A 24,260-nucleotide genomic window follows, 5' to 3' on the forward strand; every position below is an offset into this window, starting at 1 on the left:
AAGTTAATATTTGAAACATGTATTATATTGCCTATATGTCTCCCATTGCCAGTCTTGTAAATTCAATTGTCTACCTACTCAAAGTGGAGCAGTTGCTTATTTTAACAAACCCTGATGTTTTAAAGCCATTTTTGGATGCTTCGCTAAAACATATTTATGTTTATTTATGTTTTTTTTTTTTTTTTGTGCTATGAATATCTGATCCCCTGGCACTTATGATCAGTCAGTATTTAAAAGGCGGCATACAGTAGCCAATGATGCATCCCAAATGGCACCCTATTCCCTATTTAGTGCACTACTTTTAAACAGGGCCCATAGTGCACTACTTTTAAACAGGGCCCATAGTGCACTACTTTTGACCAGATCCCTATCTAGGGAATAGTGTCATTTGGGATGCATATAACAGTACAGTTCCTCAGATGAAGGGGAACTCTATTTGATTCAAGCAATATGACTACAGAATATCATTCATCAAACATCTCGTTGATAGGGAGCTTGTGCTCACACTCTAAATATAGACCGTCTTGAGACTATTATCATAATGCAACATTGATGTTTCATTTGTTTTTTAAATCCCTCTACAAGTCTCTGTGGAAAGAATTGTCCAACGTCTGTGAATTGGTTTCCAGTTTTGCCTAAAGTAAATTAATATAAAAGCTCTGAATCATAATGTGTATATGTTGTTCTTGCTGGTAAAACATACATTTTCACCCACCGCTTATTAACAGCACTGTTATACTGGTAACATGAGCCACTATACCCAAACATACTCAGGGGAACAGTTTATTAGGTACACCCATCTAATACTGGGTCGGACCCCCCTTTGCTTCTAGAACAGCCCGAATTCTTTGGGGCATGGAAACATTGATCAATTGATATCAAAATAAAATGCTTTTGGTCACATATGCATAGCTCTAACAGTGTAGTAGTATCTCACAATACACACATCTAAAAGTAAAAGAATGGCATGAAGAAATATATAAATATTAGATTGAGCAATGTCGGAATGGCATTGACTAAAATACAGTAGAATAGAATACAGTATATACATATGAGATGAGTAAAGCAGTATGTAAACATTCAAGTYACTAGTGTTCCATTATTGAAGTGGCCAGTGATTCCAAGTCTATGTATATAGGGCAGCAGCCTCTAAGGTGCAGGGTTGCATAACCGGGTGGAAGCTGGTTAGTGATGGCTATTTAACACTCTGATGGCCTTGAGATAGCTGTTCTTCAGGCTCTCGGTCCCAGCTTATATGCACCTGTACTGACTTCGCCTTCATGATGATAGCGGGGTGAACAGGCAGTGGCTCGGGTGGTTGTTGTCATTGATGATCTTTTTGGCCTTCCTGTGACATCGGGTGCTCTAGGTGTCCTGGAGGGCAGGTAGTTTGCCTCCGGTGATGTGTTGGGCAGACCGTTGCGGGCGTAGCAGTTGCCGTACCAGGCGGTGATACAGCCCGACATGATGCTCTCAATTGTGCATCTGTAAAAGTTTGTGAGGGTTTTAGGGGCCAAGCCAAATTTCTTCAGCCTCCTGAGGTTGAAGAGGCGCTGTTGCGCCTTCTTCACCACACTGTTTGTGTGGGTGGACCATTTCAGGTCGTCGGTGATGAGTACACCAAGGAACTTGGAGCTTTCCACCTTCTCCACTGCGGTCCCATCGATGTGGATAGGGGCGTGCTCCCTCTGCTGTTTCATGAAGTCCACGATCAGCTCCTTGGTTTTGTTGATGTTGAGTGAGAGGTTATTTTCCTGGCAGCACTCTCCCAGGGCCCTCACCTCCTCCCTGTAGGCTGTCATGTCATTTTTGGTAATCAGGCCTACTAATGTTGTGTCGTCTGCAAACTTGATTGAGTTGGAGGCGTACGTGGCCACGCAGTCATTGGTGAACAGGGAGTACAGGAGGGGGCTGAGCACGCACCCTTGTGGGGCCCCAGTGTTGAGGATCAGCAAAGTGGAGGTGTTGTTTTGAAGTCCAGGACCCAGTTACACAGGGCGGGGTTCAGACCTAGGGCCCGAACTTAATGATGAGCTTGGAGGGTACTATGGTGTTGAATGCTGAGCTGTAGTCAATGAACAGCATTCTTACATAGGTATTCCTCTTGTCCAGATGGGATAGGGCAGTGCGATGGCGATTGCATCGTCTGTGGACCTATTGGGGTGGTAGGCAAATTGAAGTGGGTCTTAGTGTAAGGTAGAGGTGATATGATCCTTAACTAGCCTCTCAAAGCACTTCATGGAACAATGGTGGACATCTTGAAGCAAGTGGGGACAGCAGATAGGGATAGGGAGAGATTGAATATGCCTAAACACCAGTCAGCTGGTCTGCACATGCTCTGAGGACGCGGCTAGGGATGCCGTCTGGGCGGGCAGCCTTGCGAGGGTTAACACGCTTAAATGTCTTACTCACTTCGGCCACGGAGAAGGAGGGCACACAGTCCTTGGTAGCGGACCGTGTCGGTGGCACTGTGTTATCCTCAAAGTGGGCGAAGAAGGTGTTTAGCTTGTCCGGAAGCAAGGTCAAGAGACCTAACGTGTGCCAGGAAAACATTCCCCACTCCATTCCGCCACCAGCCTGTACCATTTACACCAGGCAGGATAGAGCCATACTCGTGCTGCTTACTCGAAATCCTGACTCTGCCATAAGCATGACGCAACAGGAACCGGGATTTGTCAGACCAGGCAAAGTTTTTCCACTCCTCAATCGTCCAGTGTTGGTGATCGTATGCCCAGTGGAGCCGCTTCTTCTTGTTTTTAGCTGATAGGAGTGGAACCCGGTGTTGTCGTCTACTGCAATAGCCCAGTCATGACAAGGACCGACGAGTTGTGCGTTCCGAGATGCCGTCCTGCACACCACTGTTGTATGCCGTTATTTGCCTGTTTGCCTTTTAGCTTGCACGATTCTTGCCATTCTAGTTCGACCTCTTATCAACAAGCAAGTTTTCGCCCATATGACTGCCACTGACTGGATGTTTTTTGTTTGTCGCACCATTCTCGGTAAACCCTATACACTGTCGTGCGTGAAAAGCCTAGGAGGGCAGCTGTTTCTGAGATACTGGCACCGACGATCATAACACGTTCAAAGTCACTTAGGTCACTCGTTTTGCCCATTCTAACATTCAATTGAACAGTAACTGGATGCCTGTCTGCTTGCTTAATATAGCAGGCCACACGAATCAGTCTCTGTAGGAGCAAACCATATTCGGAAAATGTGCTGGTGTACCTAATAAATTGGCCACAGTGTATATTAGAACAGGGTGTGTTGTCTATTTTCGACTGAGGATAACAATGTTGAGTAACTGGTTTTATGTTCACGCTACACAGAAAGTGAATGCCTCTCAATGGAAGGAAACTCCGGTGACCTCTCACCTACTATTCAGTCACAACACAGCCTTGAACTGACACAGATAGGTGCCCAGAAAGAGAGGTATACTACAAAGCAGGATCAATGAGCTTTGGGCAGCTAACTTTAATAAACAACCAGAAATAACAGTTGATTTTCTGGTTCATTAAGAAAGCTAAACATAGATACACTATATATACAAAAGTATGTGGACACCCCTTGAAATTAGTGGATTCGGCTATTTCAGCCACACCCGTTTCTGACAGGTGTATAAAATCGAGCACACAGTTATGCAATCTCCATAGACAAACATTGGCAGTAGAATGGCCTTACTGAAGAGCTCAGTGACTTTCAATGTGGCACAGTCATAGGATGCCATCTTTCCAACAAGTCAGTTTGTGAAATTTCTGCCCTGCTAAAGCTACCCTGGTCAACTGTAAGTGCTGTTATTGTGAAGTGAAAATGTCTAGGAGCAACAACGGTTCAGTAGCGAAGTGGTAGGCCACGCAAGCTCACAGAACAGGACAGCCGAGTGCTGAAGCGAGTAGCGAGTAAAAAAATTATCTACATCAGTACAAGAACTGTTTGTCGGGAGCTTCATGAAATGGGTTTCCATGGCCGAGCAGCCTCACCCAAGCCTAAGATCACCATGCACAATGCCAAGCGTCGGCTGGAGTGGTGTAAAGCTCGCTGCCATTGAACTCAAGCAGTAGAAACACGTTCTCTGTAGTGATGAATCACTCTTCACCATCTGGCAGTATAACGGACGAATCTAGGTTTGGCGGATGCAGGAGAACACTACCTGCCCCAATGCATAGTGTCGACTGTAAAGTTTTGTGGAGGAGGAATAATGGTCTGGGGCTGTTTTTCATGGTTCGGGCTAAATCTTAGCGCTACAGCATACAATGACATTCTTGACAATTCTGTGCTTCCAACTTTGTGGCAACAGTTTGGGGAAGGCCCTTTCCTGTTTCAGAATGACAATGCCCCCGTGCACAAAGTGAGGTCCATACAGAAATGGTTTGTCGAGATCATTGTGGAAGTACTTGACTGGCCTGCACAGAGCCCTGACTTCAACCTCATTGAACACTTTTGGGATGAATTGGAACGCTGACTGCGAGCCAGGCCTAATCGCCCAACATCAATGCCCGACCTCACTAATGCTCGTGGCTGAATGAAATCAAGTCCACGCAGCAATGTTCCAACATCTAGTGCATTGGTATTCAACTCTTACTCTATGAGGTCCACAGCCTGCTGGTTTTGTTTTACCTAATAATTAATTGCACACACCTGGTGTCTCAGATCTAAATAAGTTCCTGATTAGAGGGGAACAATGAAAAGAAACCAGTGGAGTGGCTGCGAGGTCGAGAGTTGAGTTTCAGGGATCTATTGGAAAGCCTTCCCAGAAGAGTGGAGGCTGTTTTAGCAGCAAAGGGGGGACCAACTCCATATTAATGCCTATGATTTTGGAATGAGATGCTCGACAAGCAGGTGCCCACATTCTTTTGGTCATGTAGTGTATGTGTTATTGGTTGTTGAGTCAATTAGACCATGCACATTTCAAGTTTATCTTTCTAGCTGGCTAACTCATTTATCTTGCTTTGTAGTATACCCTTCAGTTCAGCAACGCAACACATATCCTCTCACAGTGTGGTGCCAGGACAACAAGCTCTCTCTCAACGTGAGCAAGACAAAGGAGATGATCGTGGACTAAAGGAAAAGGAGGGCCGAACGCCCCCATTCACATTGACGGGGCTGTAGTATAGCAGGTCGAGAGTTTCAAGTTCCTTGGTGTCCACATCCCCAACAAACTAACATGGTCCAAACACACCAAGAAAGTTATGAAGAGGGCACAACAACTTATTTTCCCCCTCAGGAGACTGAAAAGATTTGGCATGGGTCCCCAGATCCTCAAAAAGTTCTACAGCTGCACCATCGAGAGCATCCTGACCGGTTGCATCACCACCTGGTTTGGCAACTGTTCGGCATCTGACTGTAAGGCGCTACATTGTGTACAGCCCAGTACATCACTGGGGCCAAGCTTCCTGCCATCCAGGACCTATATACTAGGCTGTGTCAGAGGAAGAGACAAAAAATTGTCAAAGACTCCAATCACCCAAGTCATAGACTGTTCTCTCTGCTACCGCATGGCAAGATGTACCCGGAGCGCCAAGTCTAGGTCCAAAAGACTCCTTCACAGCTTCTACCCCCAACCCATAAGACTGCTGAACAATTAATAAATGCCCCCCCCCTTTGTTTTTACACTGCTGCTACTTGCTGTTTATTATATATGCAGTCACTTTCCCTSCACCTACATGTACAAATGACCTTGACTAACCTGTACCCCCGCACATTGACTCGGTACCGGTAACCCCTGTATATATATAGCCTCGTTATTATTATTTTGTGTTACTTTTTACTTTAGTTTATTTAGTAAATATTTTCTTAACTATTTCTTGAACTGCATTGTTGGTTAAGGGCTTATAAGTGAGCATTTTTGGCGCATGTGACAAATACAATTTGGTTTTAATTCAACACAAATACAACAAACTAGTAAAGTTTTACACATTTTATTTCACCTGTAACAAAATAAGAAAAATTTATGTAATTTAGTCAAGTTAAATATACATTTTCTCTTAACATTCTATCTTTGGCCAAACATAATTCTCATGAATATTAAATATACAGTGTATTGAGCACATTCAGTAGGTAGAAAAACAATTAAATGCACAAGATCTAATAGTCAAGCATAGTTTTGCAATCCATAACGGTAATTGACTTATTTGGTAGGCTCAGAGATTCTGGAAGAGTCTATTTAAGGCTCTGGTTGTTCAGTTTTAACTTCTACATTTCTGTACCTTGCTCCACACTTTGGAGGTTTCCACAGAAAGAGGGGACAGTTGCCACCACTATAACCAAATGACAAGAGGTTGATCTCGTCTTGTCAGTAGTTCAAAGCACAGTTGTAAACAATAATATTTGTATAATCTTCAACAAGTAAGCTGATCAAACTTAATGTAAAGGAGTAAAACCCTGCTATCATTCATCACACATTAAACTGCCAATAACAACATAATATCTCAAGTGGACCTGAATGAAATATGAAATTAAAAGTCAAGAAACTTTAAACATGTCTAACAACTTTAGTTTTTTAAGAATTCAACATGTAATTAATTGCATTGAAGTCTTCAGTGAACAGTATCACAGTGAATGAGTTCCTTCCCATCTAATGAAGAAACAGCTTATTCTACAGTGTCTTTAAGGCAAGAGTTTATTCCGGGCAGAGGACGAAGGAACGGTGCTGAAAACACTGCATGTGTAACATCAACGCTGTGACAGACTCCCATCTGCCAACAGGGCTTCTTGTTGGTGTCCAGGTGTCGACGGGCGTGCTTGGCCAGGTGGTCGCTACGCATGAAGCGGCTGTGGCACATGGGGCAGGCGAAGCGCTTCTCTCCCGTGTGGGTTCTACGGTGGCGTGATAGCTCATCGGATCGGGCGAAGCGTCTCTCACAGCCTTCCCACCTACATTTGAAAGGTTTCTCACCTGAACAGAACACATAGAGGAAAGACTAGTGTTACAGCAGGAGACACACACAGTCAGCCATACAGGCTAAGAGGGTGATTACCTGATCTTGTTGTTACGGCATGTAAGGAGGTCTTTGAACGTTGTGACTTTAGTGCAATTACAGCACCAATAAGGTAGCAAGAGGAAGCCAAAGAAAATAATACTAACTAATACTAACTAAAAATCTGAGATAAGCTCTGTTGTTATTCCTACAATATGTAATGCTTGTGTTACTTGTAAACAAAAAGGCCACTATCTGAATTTGTAACATTTAAACCTGACTCCCCACCAACCCCGTCTTACCTGTGTGAGTCCTCATGTGAGCCTTGAGGTGGGAGCTCTTAAAGTAGGTCTTGCCACAGTCCTCGTGGGGGCAGATATGGCTGCGGACTCTGGACACCTCAGCGGGCTGCGGGCTACTCCGCTGGACCACTGAGGTGAAGCCTGGCGCTGGGGCGATGGCTGGCAGCTTGGTGCCACCAGGTGTCAGCACTGACTGCTGGATCCCGACAACTGGCCAGGGAACCAAGAAGATGATAGGGCCCTTTGTCACCTGGTCGCCCATGAAGAAGACTGAAGGAGGACCAACTGCTGCTGACGGTTGTTGGTGACTGGTCTCTACCATTGGAATATGACTGTTCGCTGCAATGGGCACAGCAGGTAGTATCTGGCAGTAAACCGGAACAGGAGAAACCCCACAGTTGACAGGGGACACCGATGTAGGTTGGTGGAATTTACCAACAGAGGCTGGCAGAGTCACAGTAACCGGAGCCTGGGTGGCAGCCAGTTCAGRAGAGGAGTCAAGGGGTGTCATGTTCCCTTTGGAGTCCTTGCCATATAGCCTATCTGCCAGGGGGTAGATGCCGTCTGGGCTTGGCTGGGGCTGGGGAGGCAGGGGTTGGGTTAGTCTGTGCTCCAGGGGGGCGGCTGGACAGATGCTCCAGCTGCAGTGCTGTGCGTCTGCAGTGTGACGGATCACACTGGTGGCCTGTGATCGGGGCTGGCTGACCATCTGTGGCTGTGTCAAGCCCTGCTGTGCTGGCTGTGGGTTATGTCTCTGGCACCAGGAGGTCTGTACTGTCTCTGGAGCAGGATGACTGTGAATGGCCTCAAAGTTTGGCGGGCTGTATGGCGGGGTCATACACTGAGACGGAGGGTAAAAAAAAACAAGGAAGTGGTTACGAAACGATATAATCTCTACATTGTGTGAGGTTATATTTATTAAATTTCACTTAGTATGGAGGATTATCACAGTGAATGTATGTGACAGAACTTGAGAGAACACACACAACTAACACAGGAAATTTACCAGAGACTCATGAACCTCAGCCGGGTCAAGTGAGAGACGAGAGTCATCCTCTGAGAAGTCAGAGGAAGGGGTCAGAGGTCGGAACTGTCTATGCTTGAAGCTCCTGGAAGTCCTGGCTTTCCAGTGGGTGTTCATGAACATAAGAGCCTCCACGTCTCCCACGGCCATAGGGTGACACTGGGACTCTTCATGGTTCTGACTGCCAGGATAGTACAGCTCATCAACTTCCATTGTGCCACTCTGTTAAGAGATAAAGAAATATACACTGAGTGTACAAAACATTAAGAACACCTGCTCTTTCCATGATATTGACTGACCAGGTGAATCCAAGTGAAAGCTATGATTCCTTATTAATGTCACTTGTTAAATCCACTTTAATCAGTGTAGATGAAGGGGAGGAGACAGGTTAAATAAGGATTTTTAAGCCTTGAGACATGGCTTGTTCATATGTGCCATTCAGAGGGTAAGAAATAAAAATATTTCAGTGCCAGGCGCACCGGTTTGTTTCAAGAAATACAACACTGCTGGGTTTTTCACACTCAACAGTTTTCCGTGCGTATCAAGAATGCCAGCCAACTTGACACAATTATGGGAAGCATTGGAGGCAACTTGGGCCAGCATCCCTGATACTGGACTATTAAGGCCCAGTGCACTACTTCTGTGGGAATATATACACACACACACACACACACACACACACACACACACACACACACACACACACACACACACKCACAWRTGWATAAAYTTCRTGTTTTTTWTAAAGAAAAGCAATYTTAATGTTGWAAATGACTATTSKASKWYGAAACSGCTSATTTTTAATGGAATATCTACATAGGCGTACAGAGGCCCGTTATCAGCAACCATCACTCTTGTGTTCTAATTGCACGTTGTGTTAGCTAATCCGTTTATAATTTTAAAAGGCTAATTGATCATTAGAAAACCCTTTTGCAATTATGTTAGCACAGCTGAAAACTGTTATCTGATTGAAGAAGCAATAAAACTGTCCTTCTTTAGACTAGTTGAGTATCTGGAGCATCAGCATTTGTGGGTTCAATTACAGGCTCAAAATGGCCAGAAACAAAGGACTTTCTTCTGAAACTTGTCAGTCTATTCTTGTTCTGAGAAATGAAGGCTATTCCATGCGAGAAATTGCCAAGAAACTGAAGATCTCATACAATGCTGTGTACTACTCCCTTCACAGAACAGCGCAAACTGGCTCTAACCAGAATAGAAAGAGGAGTGGGAGGCCCCGGTGCACAACTGAGCAAGAGGACAAGTACATTAGAGTGTCTAGTTTGAGAAACAGACGCCTCACAAGTCCTCAACTGGCAGCTTCATTAAATAGTACCCGCAAAACACCAGTCTCAACAGTGAAGAGGCGACTCCAGGATGCTGGCCTAGGCAAAGTTGCAAAGAAAAAAAACACATCTCAGACTGGCCAATTAAAATAAAAGATTAAGATGGGCAAAAGAACACAGACACTGGACAGAGGAACTCTGCATAGAAAGCCAGCATCCCGGAGTCGGCGGTGTGTTGTTATTTAACTGGGCAAGTCAGTTAAGAACAAATTCTTATTTGACAATGACGGTGACGCTGGGCCAATTGTGCACCACCCTATCGGCCTCCCGATCATGGCCGGTTGTGATACAGCCCAGGATCAAACCAGGGTCTGTAGTGATGCCTCTAGCACTGAGATGCAGTGCCTTTGACCGCTGTGCCACACAGGAGCCCCTATGTGCAATGGCAAAATGTATAGAATTGCAGTAAATTATCTTTAAAACAAAAAAATGTATCTCTGGTGTCAAGTAAACAAGTCAAATGTTTTGCTCACTTAAGGCCCCGAAAAGGCTAGGGCCAGCCCTGGCTACTGGTATAATACATTTACTATAGTTAAGAGTTCAGTCATTTAACTGCACAAATGGATTGACTGCACAAATCAGTTGACTGCATGTGTGGGTATGGGGATGTGGGTACGCAGACCCGCCAGCCACTGCGGCCCCTTGTGAGGAGTTCAGAATTTGTGCCCCCTATCAAAGTTCAGAATTTTGTGAACTGTGAGTGATCGGCTAGTGTTTCCCAGCACTTTGGCCTTTAACACAGTTACCCAGCAGATGCACCGGGCGTGCTGCTTATACAAACAGTCCCACGCCCCCTCCCACAGGCTACGCAGAGAGATGGGACTCAAATCTACTGTCCTACAAATTCAACTAAATCTCAACATCCACTTATTATTACTGAAAATATCTCAAAAAGTTATGTTTACTTCAAAACCTATTCCAAAGAGATATATGCACTTTTTTAAAAACAAAATGTAATCATCCAACATCACTAACGTTAGTGGTTTCCTAAATACTTCAGTGAGAATGAGGATTGTAGCTACTTACATTGTTGTGGCGCTCGACAAAAGACGACATACATTTTCTCATATTCGGAGACAATGTATCGAATGTAACTTCACTGTGTTAATGAAGTGGTGTGTGACAGTCGGATTTGTGGTAAATGTTACAATAGACGTTTCCCTTTTCCTTTTTCTAGTTCCATTCGGCCATAATTTCAAATGCAGTGGATACAGAGGGGCCGGTCTCTACTTTCAGCCAATCAGACACAAAGGTGTGTTAGACAGGAACCAATAAGAGAAGAATCAACGCGTGATCAGGGGCTGATGTGGTCCGTGGAAACAGCGTGGTACACAACAGCATCAGCGTGTGAAAATATAGCTGCGAATCCCCCTTTCCCGAAACCCCTAATATGACGAATTGTCGAATTTTGAAAGATATCAGTTATTTTCCAGTCTACTGAACTACATCTGATGATACTTTAATTGTTATATTATATTACATTCTTTTACACACCTGATATTATTAGTACAAATAAAAAATAAACATTCATTTTTTAAAAAGTCAATAAGACTTGACTTAAAAATATAAAATCCAATATTATATAGCAGACTGGTCTCATAGACTATACAATATAGTAAACGTAAATCCGGGAAACCAAATTTGTATCATATATTACGTTAGGTATGGTTGCAGCAGCAGGTCTGGGGGGTGTAAGTAAAGGTAAGTGGTAAGTGTCAGCTGTCTAGACATTCCTCCATGGGGAAGAGACTGGGAACAATGGGAGGCTGCAGACAGAGACAATAGTGAAACATACACACAGATTGCCTCCCAAATGGACCCCTGTTCACTTAACAATGTACTACTTTTGACCAGGACCCATAGGGTAGTGCACTATATAGAAAATAGGGAGCTATTTGGTACGCAACCACAGCCTGGCAGCACGGCAGCTCCAGGCCTCTGGGTGGTGTTAGTATCTATCTGACATTGAATGATAGTATTTAACATCTTACCTCCATTAAAATAATTGACTATAAATCAAATAAGAAAATATTTCATTCAGTCCAGTCAGTTGTGACTCACTGGACTCTTTCCATCAAGTACAGTGTTCCTTAAAAGAGTTAACTCCATTACTAGTTCACTGTATCACAGTATCATGTAGTGTCAATGCACAGTCTCTAGACGGCCACCGGTCTCTAGCTCTGGGTGCCAAGCTTATGTACTGTACATCTCGGCCAAATAGTGTGTCCTAGATTCAAGTTGTAATGCAAATAGATGGGGTCGTATCTGGAGTGTTGGACTAACTTTGAGGCTTGAGGCAACTGTGCCAGTACAGTATCTTGTGATCAGAATCTTACAGGCTATCTGAGCTGCTGCCGTTCATCTGAGATTATTGCTGGAATGGAGGTGTGGCAAGAGGGCCTGGGCACAGTCCCTGAATCCATCCCTTTTTCTCAGAAGAGACCAGGAAAAGCCCAGCAGTGTCCATCCCTCCCCCTTTCTCACATAAATGCCAGCAGTCACATTATGCTGAACTCTGAAGCTGGGTGGTTTATGAGATTGTAGTGCATGGGGGTGGAGGAGTGAGAGGTGGTTGCATGCATCTAGGCCTAGACAGACCCATATTAGATTACTAACATTTTTTATTTTAACCTTTATTTAACTAGGCAAGTCAGTTAAGAACAAATTCGTATTTTCAATGACGGCCTAGGAACAGTGGGTTAACTGCCTTGTTCAGGGGCAGAACAACAGATTTTTACCTTGTCAATTCAGGGATTCGATCGCGCAACCTTTCGGTTACTAGTCCAACGCTCTAACCACTAGGCTACCTGCCGCCCCATTAACATTAATAATAGACGTAGACTTATTCCAGTTTATCCCACACTGATCAGTCCTAAACTCAATCTTTAAAAAAAAGTCCCAGCTAGCAGTACAGAGGAGTTATTTTGAAGCCTCACTCCTCAGTGAGCTATCTTGTTACTGAGCTGGAAATAACTCATATTTCTTGTGCTGGCCTGAGTGACAGCCTGAGTGACGAGAGCTGGTGTCGTCCCAGCTGATGTGGGCCTGTTTAGTGGTGGTGAAATAGCAGTGGGGAGAGGCTCAGCATTTGGTCTTCAGAGTGTACATTGGAGGATTGTAAAATGTAAATCTTAAATCCTGGAGACATTGGCACTGTTTACTGATGCCTAAGAGACTTCTCCCTGTGTGAATGGGTGAGACCTCGTTTCAAGTATTCTTTCAAATACTTTTGAGAATTTCAATTAGTCCACCTGGAACGCCAGATGGGTGACGTTTGTACTTTTGGGACTATTCTARTGTGCAAGGCAAGCTCAATCAAGTGCAGCTTAAGTTTTTGTTGTCTATCATAGTAAACAAATATTATTTGAAACCAGGTGTGGTGTGGATTACTTTAAGTAAAGGACACCAGGGTTTTACTCCAAACACTCCCCCACACAATATGGCTCTAACTAGAGTACTCCTCCACTTATTTACTTATCTAATGGGGCAGTGTTTTTTCCCCCCAAGATGGCGTAGCAGTCGGACGTGTGTTTGTCTTGTCCCGTATAAATAGTCATTTTCCTTGTTTTTTTCATATATATTTRGTATATATTTTACTCACTTTCCATCTACGGACTGAATATACTTTCCTGCAACCCGCCTCACCCAATGTGGTACGGATCTGCTATTTTTATACTTTAGAACCGGAACCCCCATCAGAAGCTAGCCAGCTAACTAGCTACTAGCTAGTAGTCAGTTAGCCACTGCTAGCGGTCTTCACCYTTAACTCGGACACCAGCCAGCTTCAGCTCGGTCAATACCTGCTAGTCTGCACAGCGCGATATCAACCCAGAGCATATCGGACTGCTTTTTCCCTACCGCATCACCGGATTCCTGCCGCAAGCTCTGGACCATTACACCGGATCATCACAGCTAGTTAGCTGCAACCGAGTGGCTACTGCTGGCTAACGCCTCTGTCTCGAAGCAAGCACCAGTTAGCCTTGAGCTAGCCTCGAGCTAGGCCCATCTCCCGGCTAGCCGAAGAGGTCTACCAGCGAATTCATATTTTGTCAATTAGCCTGGACCCTTTATTGCCGACACGGAGCCCCGCCGATCCATCACGACTGGTCTGCCGACCTAATCGTCTGAGGTGGTTTCAACAGGCTTTTCTGTTGCAAGGTCGCCGAAGACCCATCTGCTATCCCCGGCCCGCTAGCTTTCTGAATCGCCGTGTCTCCAGCTCGCCTAGCGTTGTAGCGACTACCGAACGGCTCCCTGACTCACCTATTGCTGCTCATTGATCACTCGGCTACACATGCCTCTCCCTAATGTCAATATGCCTTGTCTACTGCTGTGTCAGCTAGTTATTATTGTTTTATTTCACTGTAGAGCCCCCAGCCCCGCCTAACATGCCTTAGATAGCTCTTTTGTCCCACCCCCCACACATGCAGAGACCTCAACTGGCTTAACTGGTGCCTCCAGAGACCCAACCGCTCTCATCGTCACTCAATGTCTAGGTTTACTTCCACTATACTCACATCCTACCATACCCTTGTCTGTACATTATGCCCTGAATCTATTCTACCACGCCCAGAAATCTGCTCCTTTTATTCTCTGTTCCCAACGCACTAGACAACCAGTTCTTATAGCCTTTAGCTGTGCCCTTATCCTACTCCTCCTCTGTTCTGTTGGTTCCATTTTTCTGTGCTCCGTTTTTTTACTTAAACAAATAAGGAATACTCAAAATGTGTACTTTGTCACGAACCGGCTCAAAGCCCYTAACAAAAGGGAGACAACATGGAGATAAGGAATAACAAAAATAATAGTTAATATATTTATTAACTAAGGTAACCTAAATGCAATTAACAATGGTGTGTGTAATCAGTAATCAGTAGTGTAAGTGAGTGTTTTGCATGCATGAATGTGATCATGTAGGGTGTTGAAAGATGCCAAAGCAAATAACCAAAAAGCCACCAAGATTCACAACAAAATCTATGAAGGTGTCTGCATGGAGAGAGTCTCCTCCATGAATGGGGAAGTGGTGTATTTATCCTATGACTCAGCGGGCCCAGGTGTTTCCCATGTAGCTGACGACCCTCCCAACTCCGCCCACCGGCATCCTAATAAGGAAACAAGAACAAAGAGAGAATACGGCAGACAGAGTGGGAGGGTCGTCACAACTTATAAATCATAACAATTCTGTTTGAAATCCAGCTGTAGACAGAAGTCAAATATCAAAGATCACACATACAACTGATGTCTCCCCTGAGTTAGGCAAAATAGGAAAAGGTCCAAGTTATTTTATTATGCTTGCAGTCAACCCCTAGTGATGTCACCTTCTACATCATTACCTTCTACTCATGAGACCAAGCCCATGCATACACAACTATACAAACAATAGTTTCAGTGTTATTAGCAGTAAATGTCCACTCCCCAAGTTGATTTATAGTGGTATGTCTGACTAGTCTCTTATCTCTTTCACTCCCCTGCAGGGTTCTGTGTCTATGAATCTATTTTATCTTTGAGGCATTTTCTCACAGACSTCCTGTTTTGACTGCAATAACTRACACATCTCTCAGACCGTTTCTTTACAAGAGGCAGCGACTAGAAAAGACTGTGGAACAATATTAAACCTTATAATGAATATATATATTGTTAATCTGTAGTCTAGGACCCTACACAAGTGCAGGGGGAGGGGTCTTATAGCCCTTCCCCTTCTATTAATACAACATAAGCATCATCAATTATTATAATACATCAAACATTTGGTGCAGCCCCTATCATGACCCCAAGTTGACCCCATCAGTTCCTCTGGTGATGTAGAGGTTAACCCAGGCCCTGTAGCTCCCAGCACAACACCTATTCCCTAGACGCTGTAACCGTAAAAAGCTTGGTTTCATGCATGTTAACATCAGAAGCCTCCTCACTAAGTTTGTTTTATTCACTGCTTTAGCACACTCCGCCAACCCTGATGTTCTAGCCGTGTCTGAATCCTGGCTTAGGAAGACCACCAAAAATTKTCAAATGTCCATCCCCAACTACAACATTTTCCGACAAGTTAGAACTGCCAAAGGGGGCAGAGTTGCAATCTACTGCAGAGATAGCCTGCAGAGTTCTGTCATACTATCCAGGTCTGTGCCCAAACAATTCGAGCTTCTACTTTTAAAAATCCACCTTTCCAGAAATAAGTCTCTCACCGTTGCCGCTTGTTATAGACCCCCCTCAGCCCCCAGCTGTGCCCTGGACACCATATGTGAACTGATTGCCCCCCATCTATCTTCAGAGTTCGTACTGTTAGGTGACCTATACTGGGATATGTTTAACGCCGCGGCCGTCCTACAATCTAAGCTTGATGCCCTCATCCCGTCAGTAGAGGATGCCTGGTTGCTCTTTAAAAGTGCTTTCCTCACCATCTTAAATAAGCATGCCCCATTCAAAAAATGTAGAACTAAGAACAGATATAGCCCTTGGTTCACCCCAGACTTGACTGCCCTTGACCAGCACAAAACATCCTGTACCTTCTCCACTATGCAATCTGGTTTCCGAGCTGGTCATGGGTGCACCTCAGCCATGCTGAGGTCCTAAACGATATCATAACCGTCATCGATAAAAGACAATGCTGTGCAGCCGTCTTTATCGACCTGGCCAAGGCGTTCGACTCTGTCAATCACCGCATTCTTATCGTCAGACTCAATAGCCTTGGTTTCTTAAATGGCTGCCTCGCCTGGTTCACCAGCTACTTCTCAGATAGAGTTCAGTGTGTCAAATCGGAGGGCCTGTTGTCCGGACCTCTGGCAGTCTCTATGGGGGTACCACAGGGTTCAATTCTTGGGCCGACTCTTTTCTCTGTATATATCAATGATGTCGCTCTTGCTGCGGGTGATTCTCTGATCCACCTCTACGCAGACGACACAATTCTGTATACATCTGGCCCTTCTTTGGACACTGTGTTAACAAACCTCCAAACGAGCTTCAATGCCATACAACACTCCTTCCGTGGCCTCCAACTGCTTTTAAATGCTAGTAAATCTAAATGCATGCTCTTCAACCGATTGCTGCCCGCACCCGCCCGCCCGACTGGCATCACTACTCTGGACGGTTCTGACTTAGAATATGTAGACAACTACAAATACCTAGGTGTCTGGTTAGACTGTAAACTCTCCTTCCAGACTCACATTAAGTATCTCCAATCTAAAATTAAATCAAGAATCGGTAACCTATTTTGCAACAAAGCATCCTTCACTCATGCTGRCAAACATACCCTCGTAAAACTGACTATCCTACCGAACCTTGACTTTGGCGATGTCATTTACAAAATAGCCTCCAACACTCTACTCAGCAAATTGGATGTAGTCTATCACAGTGCCATTTGTTTTGTCACCAAAGCCCCATATACTACCCACCACTGCAACCTGTATGCTCTCATTGGCTGGCCCTCGCTACATATTCTTCGCCAAACCCACTGGCTCCAGGTCATCTATAAGTCTTTGCTAGGTAAAGCCCCGCCTTATCTCAGCTCACTGGTCACCATAGCAACACCCACCCGTAGCATGCGCTCCAGCAGGTATATTTCACTGGTCATCCCCAAAGCCAACACCTCCTTTGGCCGCCTTCCCTTCCAGTTCTCTGCTGCCAATGATTGGAACGAATTGCAAAAATCACTGAAGCTGGAGACTCATATCACCCTCTCTAACTTTCAGAATCAGCTGMAAGAGCAGCTTACCGTTCACTGTCTCTGTACACAGCCCATCTGTAAATAGCACACCCAACTACCTCATCCCCATATTGTTATTTATGTATTTTTGCTCTTTTGCACCCCAGTATCTCTACTTGCACATCATCATCTGCACATCTATCACTCCAGTGTTAATGCTAAATTGTAATTATTTCACCTCTAAGGCCTATTTATTGCCTTACCTCCCTAATCTTACTACATTTGCACACACTGTACATAGATTTTTCTATTGTGTTATTGACTGTACGTGTGTTTATCCCATATGAAACTCTGTTTTGTTGTTTTTGTAGGACAAATTGCTTTATCTTGGCCAGGTCGCAGTTGTAAATGAGAACCTGTTCTCAACTGGCCTATCTGGTTAAATAAAGGTGAAAAATTAAAATAAATACAAAATTAAGCTTTTAAGTGGCTAGAAAATGGCAGAGGTTGTAATCTGATCTAAATTGTATAACCAATGTGAATGTGAATATGTGAGGTGAAGGTTGAAGGATGTGCACTAGATTTCTGCATTGTATAATGCAGTGCACCCATTGCAGTGACACAGCATGTTTCCTGCTGTTTGTTTTATTATCAGTATGTCCATATTGATCCCCATTTTAGGCCATTTGATAACACATTGACCCGTAATCTAAAAATAACAGTGATATTTATATGTTCTTGTTTGACTTGGCTCTGATAAAGGGTTACATTTAGGATTAGTGGCAACAGAGTGGTACTGGCATGGAGTTCAACCACCTCCGGATAGGAATACACAGAGGCACACAGTGGATTTCTGGAAATGCAATATGTTTTGGTGACAATTCCACCAGCTATACAATCTGTTTAACTCCTGGAAATGTTCTTGCAGGTGATATTTTTAGGGAAATGTCTTGTCAGACAGTTAGCAAGCATAATCTGCAAAATGTATTACATCATCTGAATAATCAGTGTTTGTTTTTCTCTGTCATCCAACTATTTTAACAACATCTTAACAATGCATTTCATCATGTAAACTAAGCCCCCCACCCCCTATATAACGTGGTTTGCCACTGACTATTCAGAATACAACAATGCAAAGTACCTGAAGTGTAAGTAAAAAACAAACTGTTAATATTTGTTATAAAACTGTCATAACCATAGACCACAGAGGTTATAACACAACATAAGAAACTAAAACATGGTCACCTCACATTTACTTATGTGTACGCCTAGTACCAGACCAATGGCCACATGAACCAGATTTGCCCTCATGTTTTTATTTTTTTGTAGAAACATTTTGCAATACCGCTGAGAGAATTGTCAACCAGCTGTACCAAATCTAACTTTACTGAAGAAAGCAAGTGAGTGTGAAGCAGATCACAGCAGCTGGCTCTCTGGGAACTTTGCAGTTTATGTTGATTCTGAGGGAATACGAGAGTCTCTCTGTCAGATGAAGGACTCTCTCCACTCATTCACCTCAGGGACAGGCAGYGAGAAGTGGAGCTCTCTATTCCCTTCTTTTCCACTCCTATACTCAAACGGGCTGTACAGTCATGAATTTCAGAGTATTAGTAATTTCTTCTACTGTATAGGCTGATGATGAAGAAGAAAGAGATGACGAACAGACAAACCTGTAGCATTATCTATGTGCCTCTCTTTGTCATTCAAATGAGCAGTTGTATACAGTTTAGATAATTTTATACCCTGAGAACACAGATGTATCCTTTTCCATTTGTGATGTTTTTTAACACAGAGCATATACTGTATCTTTTATTTTTMGAGAAATATAGAAATCTTTATTTTCTGTGTTAAATTCCTTCATAAATGAATTCTTCCTCTGATACTGTGATCATAAAATACAATATTTCTTGAAAAAGTATTTTTTTTWAAATAAACAGTCAAATACTTGGGATTTGACAAAGAGTTATTGGGTATCATAAAGGGAGGATTAGGGCCCTGTCTTTGGGATACTCGATCAGCAGCCAACAACACACTTCTCAAAAGTGAAAGACAAAGCCTGCCATCTGCTGGTATAAAAAACAAACTTAAAGTAACCCAGACAGACCATAGGTCTAAACTACTGAAGCTGTTTCTAGATGAGTAGGTACATGCAATCAATGCTTCTGCTACATAATAGAGTTATCTTAAAAACTGCACCAGGTCTATCAAAATGTTTTAATAATTTTTTTTCAAAAATATGTACTGTAACATATAATCCCACAACACTGGATGCGTAGCAAAAGCCAGCCAACATGTTTTTATTGCTGTGTGGAAWTTTAAAAACAGGCTAAAATAATTATACCTTTGGTTCCTGCTGCCATGCTTCTTTTGGGGGTTCTGCCATAATTAGGCCAGCACAGCACTCATATCCAGAGCAACGTGAATCAAGCAGTGCAGGGGTGCCTTTTACTGTAGCTAGGCTGGCCTAAGTTTACTATGCTGTTCTATTGTCAATTTCCCTAATTTCCAATTATTTCAGGAAGAGGAATTGCATTTTTAATACTGTATTGCATTTTTAACCCACCATATCCAGTGTCCCTTTGGTTATTCTGGCTCTTTAATATATTACATTTTCATGTATAGATATTTAAATATTAGTAGAGCCGGATTACCGAACAGGCATGAAGGGCTCCGACCCCCAGGCCCCCCCCCCCACAACAAATTGGGTTGTGGATAATTTATGATGGCAAAATTTGTAGAATTGAAAACTTCAAAATGCTCTCTCAGCCTCATGGCAAAATGTGAGCAATAGCATGAGATGAGCTATAAAACAGCACATTTTTCTCTCTGACCCATAGAAAATGTGTAGACATTCAGGAAATTAGCTTTAAAACGGCAACATTTTCTCATAGCCTCCTGACAAAATGTCTAGAATAGCATTATAAAACAGCACATTTTTTCAATGTGTTTAAATGGAGGAAGTAATAAATAAATGCATTAAAATAGAAAACACTTTTGAAAGAAAATAGGACACATGTATGATTTTGACAGTGGTTACTGAAGGTCTATAGACAAGTGCTATATCTGTGGACCTTTTTCATTACGCCACTATACCCACTGGGCAAAAACTGGTTGAATCAACATTGTTTCCACTTCATTTCAACAGACAATTTCTATTTGATTACGTTGAATCAATGTGGAAAACTGATTGGATTTGCAAAAAGTCATCAATATAAGAGAATTTCGTATTTTATTCACACAACTTTTAACTTAAATCCTATGATAGGTTATAATGTTGGTTGATTTCACGTTGAATTCATGTTAGTTGACAACTCAACCAAATGTAATTCAAAACTAGACATTTAATTGAAGTATGTAATTCCTCTCTTGAGCTGTGGGGATATCAACCAGCAGAGGGAGCATGGGGATTATAAATGGAATGGGAAACAATCATTGGTTAATATACACCTACACGAAAGTCATACTGGACAGTGATCCTCAATCGCCATGTTATAGTATCCACATACCAGTTTGCATAACGGAGAATGTTTATTTATCAGAAAAGTAATYACAGAGTGGAAAGGAAATGTCTGAATGTAAGACATGATTTTGTTTGCTCTATTGACCCAGTTTTGTCATTGTCATTGCCTGTTATCATTGTTTGCTAAATCCCCACAGAGCTCCAAATGTATTATGGATTATCTCAAACATCCTTGGATTTGTTGGCAGCATTCCTTTGTGCATCCGTATCGTGCACCTGGAGGCATTGTGTATAATCTTCCTTCTAGGAGAGGATACTGTCATAATTATCCTACCTCTTGTGTCAGGACCAATATAAAAAACAGTAGCAATTTCCTTTAAACTGTAGTCTACTAATCCTAGACATCATATATGAACACATTCTTGTCTATTGATGTTCTGTATAATGTTATTCTGTATTATGTTTCATGTTTGGTGTGGACCCCAGGAAGAGTAGCTGCTGCTTTCGCAACAGCTGATGGGGATCCTAATAAAATACCCAAATAAATAGATTTATCACAATCCAGTTAAATTGTTATAATAGCACGAGTTAGACGTCTAGAATTGTTCATTTCCTTTCTCTTCATTGCCTTTCTTCTCTAAACCAATCCCGTTCCGTTTAACATATTCCCTGTTTCTGTTCAAGGTCCAACCAGCATCCAGTTTGCGTGTGTGCTAACGTTAATCAACATACAGAACGAAAAAGCTTGGTAGAGTTAAGATGGCGGCATGTGGGTGAGGAGGCTGTAGTTCTAAGCTCGGGATTTTTTGTCATAAAATATTTATATGAATCCTTACATATACAGATATCGAGAAAATAACATTTCCCAGACACATTTGTGTGTTCATTTGGATTGGATCCATGACATCCATACACTTCGTGGTTCACCCGTTGCCCGGGACTGAGGACCAGCTCAATGACAGGTATTTGTTGCGGGCGTGGAAAATAAGGGTTTAAATCAATTTATGTGTAGGGTGTGGCACCCGACGATTATCTATTTGTTTCGAAGCAATGTTCATATTGTCATGTGTATTTCAATCGAACAATTTTCGACCACATTACCGTTCTTGAAGTAAGGCCCGGAATCTTGAACAAGCCTCTTCAACGTAGCTAACGACGTTAGCTAGCCTGCTAGGCTAATAAGCTAGTTAGCCAGAGCTAGCAGCAGTTAACGGAGCTGTTTCGTTCGTTCTCTGACTCTGCCTGGAATGATTGGCCGATGGTCAGAGTTGAGATGGACAATGCGGCTTGGGGGATGGGGGGTACGTCGGTGATTATGGCATTGTAATGATCCGTCAATGTTTTTTTGCATTTGACATTGTGTATGTCATGTTAACTACCTTTTGGATATCTTATTGTCGACTATCCAGTTGGCCAGCTCAACGGAACCATTGAAGATGTAGCTAGCTAGTTAAGTGGCTAATAAGCTAGTTAATGTATTAGTCACTGCTAGATAACGTTAGCTAAGCTAGCCACACTTGTGCCAATATGTTTGCTTGCTAGTTAGGTACCGTTATCCAGCCAACCAATTGTAAGCTAACATTGGATTATTTGCTTATTTGCTACGACTTGTTTATCTAGCCAACGACGTTAGTTAACTAACAAACGTTAGTCGACCAACTAATATTGTTCCTCGTGAACTTGCAACTTGCCTAGTTAAATAAAAAAAATAACATCAGCCCGTTTTCAACGTCATATTCATAATCTCCGGCATCAAACCAATACAGTATGTGAAAACAGCGCTTTTCTATGATATGTGGATTTAAAAGATAAGGTACTAAAAAATGCTTCTCTGTGACATTGCAGGTAGGATTAAAAGTAAAACAATTATGATTTACAAAACCTGCAACGAGTTTCTAGGCCAAGGGTGTCTTTTCTTGGCCCCCATGTCACCGCGAATCTCACACTGTTTGAAAATCACTGTTGAAGATATAATTTGGTAGCAAGACCTTTATAACGTTGTATTCTTTTAAGTACAAAACAGAAATGCGACGTTTTCACATATGCTGGACATAATAAAAATGAGGTTGAAAGTGGTGGAGTTGGCCTTTTTTAAATTACAATTTTTTAAAGGCGTTAGCTTAAGAGAGACAAGGACCAGCTATGAACAGTTTGACTGTCTGTCTTGTGACCTGCATTTTGCTCTGTAGGTGATTTATAGTAAACCTATTTATATCATCCATTGAGATTGAACTGATTAATGTGCRGTTCTACTTTAAGACAGAGATTGGGATGTTGGAAAAGCACATATTGAATGACCTTGAATTAAAAGCCAGGATATGACATATGAAGCTAGGATTTTGTACTTGTGTAGAATCCAGGTCTGTACCATTGGCCACCTGCTTGGGCCTAATTGACCAAGATGGTTCAGTTGACTTAACCTGGGCCTAATACAATCATGTTCACTCATCTTGTGACATAATTGGCTGATGTGGAATGACAATCATTCCCCAAGTAAGCCATATCTTTTACAAGCTGCTAGCACAGGCAATGGCATGCATTCACATTTACTATATGGTCACCATGTGCTAATATATCCCCCTACTGCTCAACTGTAGTTGTCTAACCAAAGAGGTGTTTCTTACCATAGTTGTCAAGAGGCATACTTTTATCCCAAATAAATAGGATATTTGCTTATAGGTTGTGACTCACAAGCCAGTCTCATGGACTGCTCTTGCCTCGACTGTTCAGGATGTCTTTTCATGACCCAGATGAGTACACTAATTCTTCTCTGACTGGATCAAACAGTATTTTTGTACAGGTTAGGAGGAAAACATTAGGTTTAGAATACGCAAACACATTTCTTGCAGACTAAAAGAACCCTTCTGTCCTGTTGATGTTAGTTTTTAATGGCTCTGGGTGGTGTGCCTCATATATCAAGACAGTGTTGCTTGCTCATTGTTTATCTTCTGCTGACGGACTGGTTCCTGTCGCTGGACAACCGGCCGGGCCATGCCTTATAAGTCATTGCCATCCATTGGCTTGTCCACTGGGCTTGCTTGACAGGAAATGTCATTTGGCGTAGGCCTATTACTTAAATTTTCACCCCTTACAGCTTGCATTCTACTGTCTGATAGCCTTTCCCCTTTGCAACACCTTTGACAAGATTTGTCCACTTTCTGCGGCTGACTTTTTGTATGATATCAGCCTTGGTGTATTGACTTGCTCCCTTGAGCATATGGATTAATTAAATGTTTGTAATCTTCACCTGTTTCCTGTCAACATAACCATTGTTGTACTTCAACCATTAAATTGAGAATCAATGCTTTCAGTAGTGTAGCCTATAGCAGTTGAAGCTCTGTTTAAACAATTGTTGATCCTATTTGACCTGTCATTTCATAGCAAGCAAAAGGAGTAAGGAATGTGCCTGGTTCACTCGTTGAGAGAATAGATGCTAGAGCTGAAACAAAGTAAAGCTGTCAGCCTGCCATGTTTTACACGACATGGTTTTTAAACTTACTTAGAATCAAAGATTTTGCAGGTCTAAGATGGTGACAGTTAAGGACTTGGAGTTGTACTAAATAATCACTCTGCTAAACTTGTAC

The 24,260-nt window shown here is 42.7% G+C and overlaps 2 protein-coding genes across 2 annotated transcripts in view; one reads left to right on the forward strand and one right to left on the reverse strand.

The window, feature by feature from the left end:
- Positions 1–6,137: 6,137 nt before the first annotated feature.
- Positions 6,138–10,789, reverse strand: LOC111959127 (Krueppel-like factor 10). Its single transcript, XM_023980574.3, has 4 exons — positions 10,610–10,789; positions 8,223–8,462; positions 7,217–8,057; positions 6,138–6,892 (listed from the first exon to the last, which is right to left on the reverse strand). The coding sequence occupies exons 1-4, from the start codon at positions 10,649–10,651 to the stop codon at positions 6,588–6,590; spliced, it is 1,428 nt and encodes a 475-aa protein (XP_023836342.1). The 5' UTR covers positions 10,652–10,789; the 3' UTR covers positions 6,138–6,587.
- Positions 10,790–21,389: 10,600 nt separating this feature from the next.
- The window catches only part of LOC111958629 (E3 ubiquitin-protein ligase UBR5-like), a 46,947-nt gene continuing 44,076 nt past the window's right edge, over positions 21,390–24,260 (forward strand). The window contains 1 exon segment of the mRNA XM_070437314.1: positions 21,390–21,638. Within this exon segment, the coding sequence (XP_070293415.1) occupies positions 21,577–21,638 (62 nt within the window). The 5' untranslated portion in view covers positions 21,390–21,576.

This window comes from Salvelinus sp. IW2-2015, linkage group LG35, assembly GCF_002910315.2.
Source record: "Salvelinus sp. IW2-2015 linkage group LG35, ASM291031v2, whole genome shotgun sequence".
NCBI lineage: Eukaryota > Metazoa > Chordata > Actinopteri > Salmoniformes > Salmonidae > Salvelinus > Salvelinus sp. IW2-2015.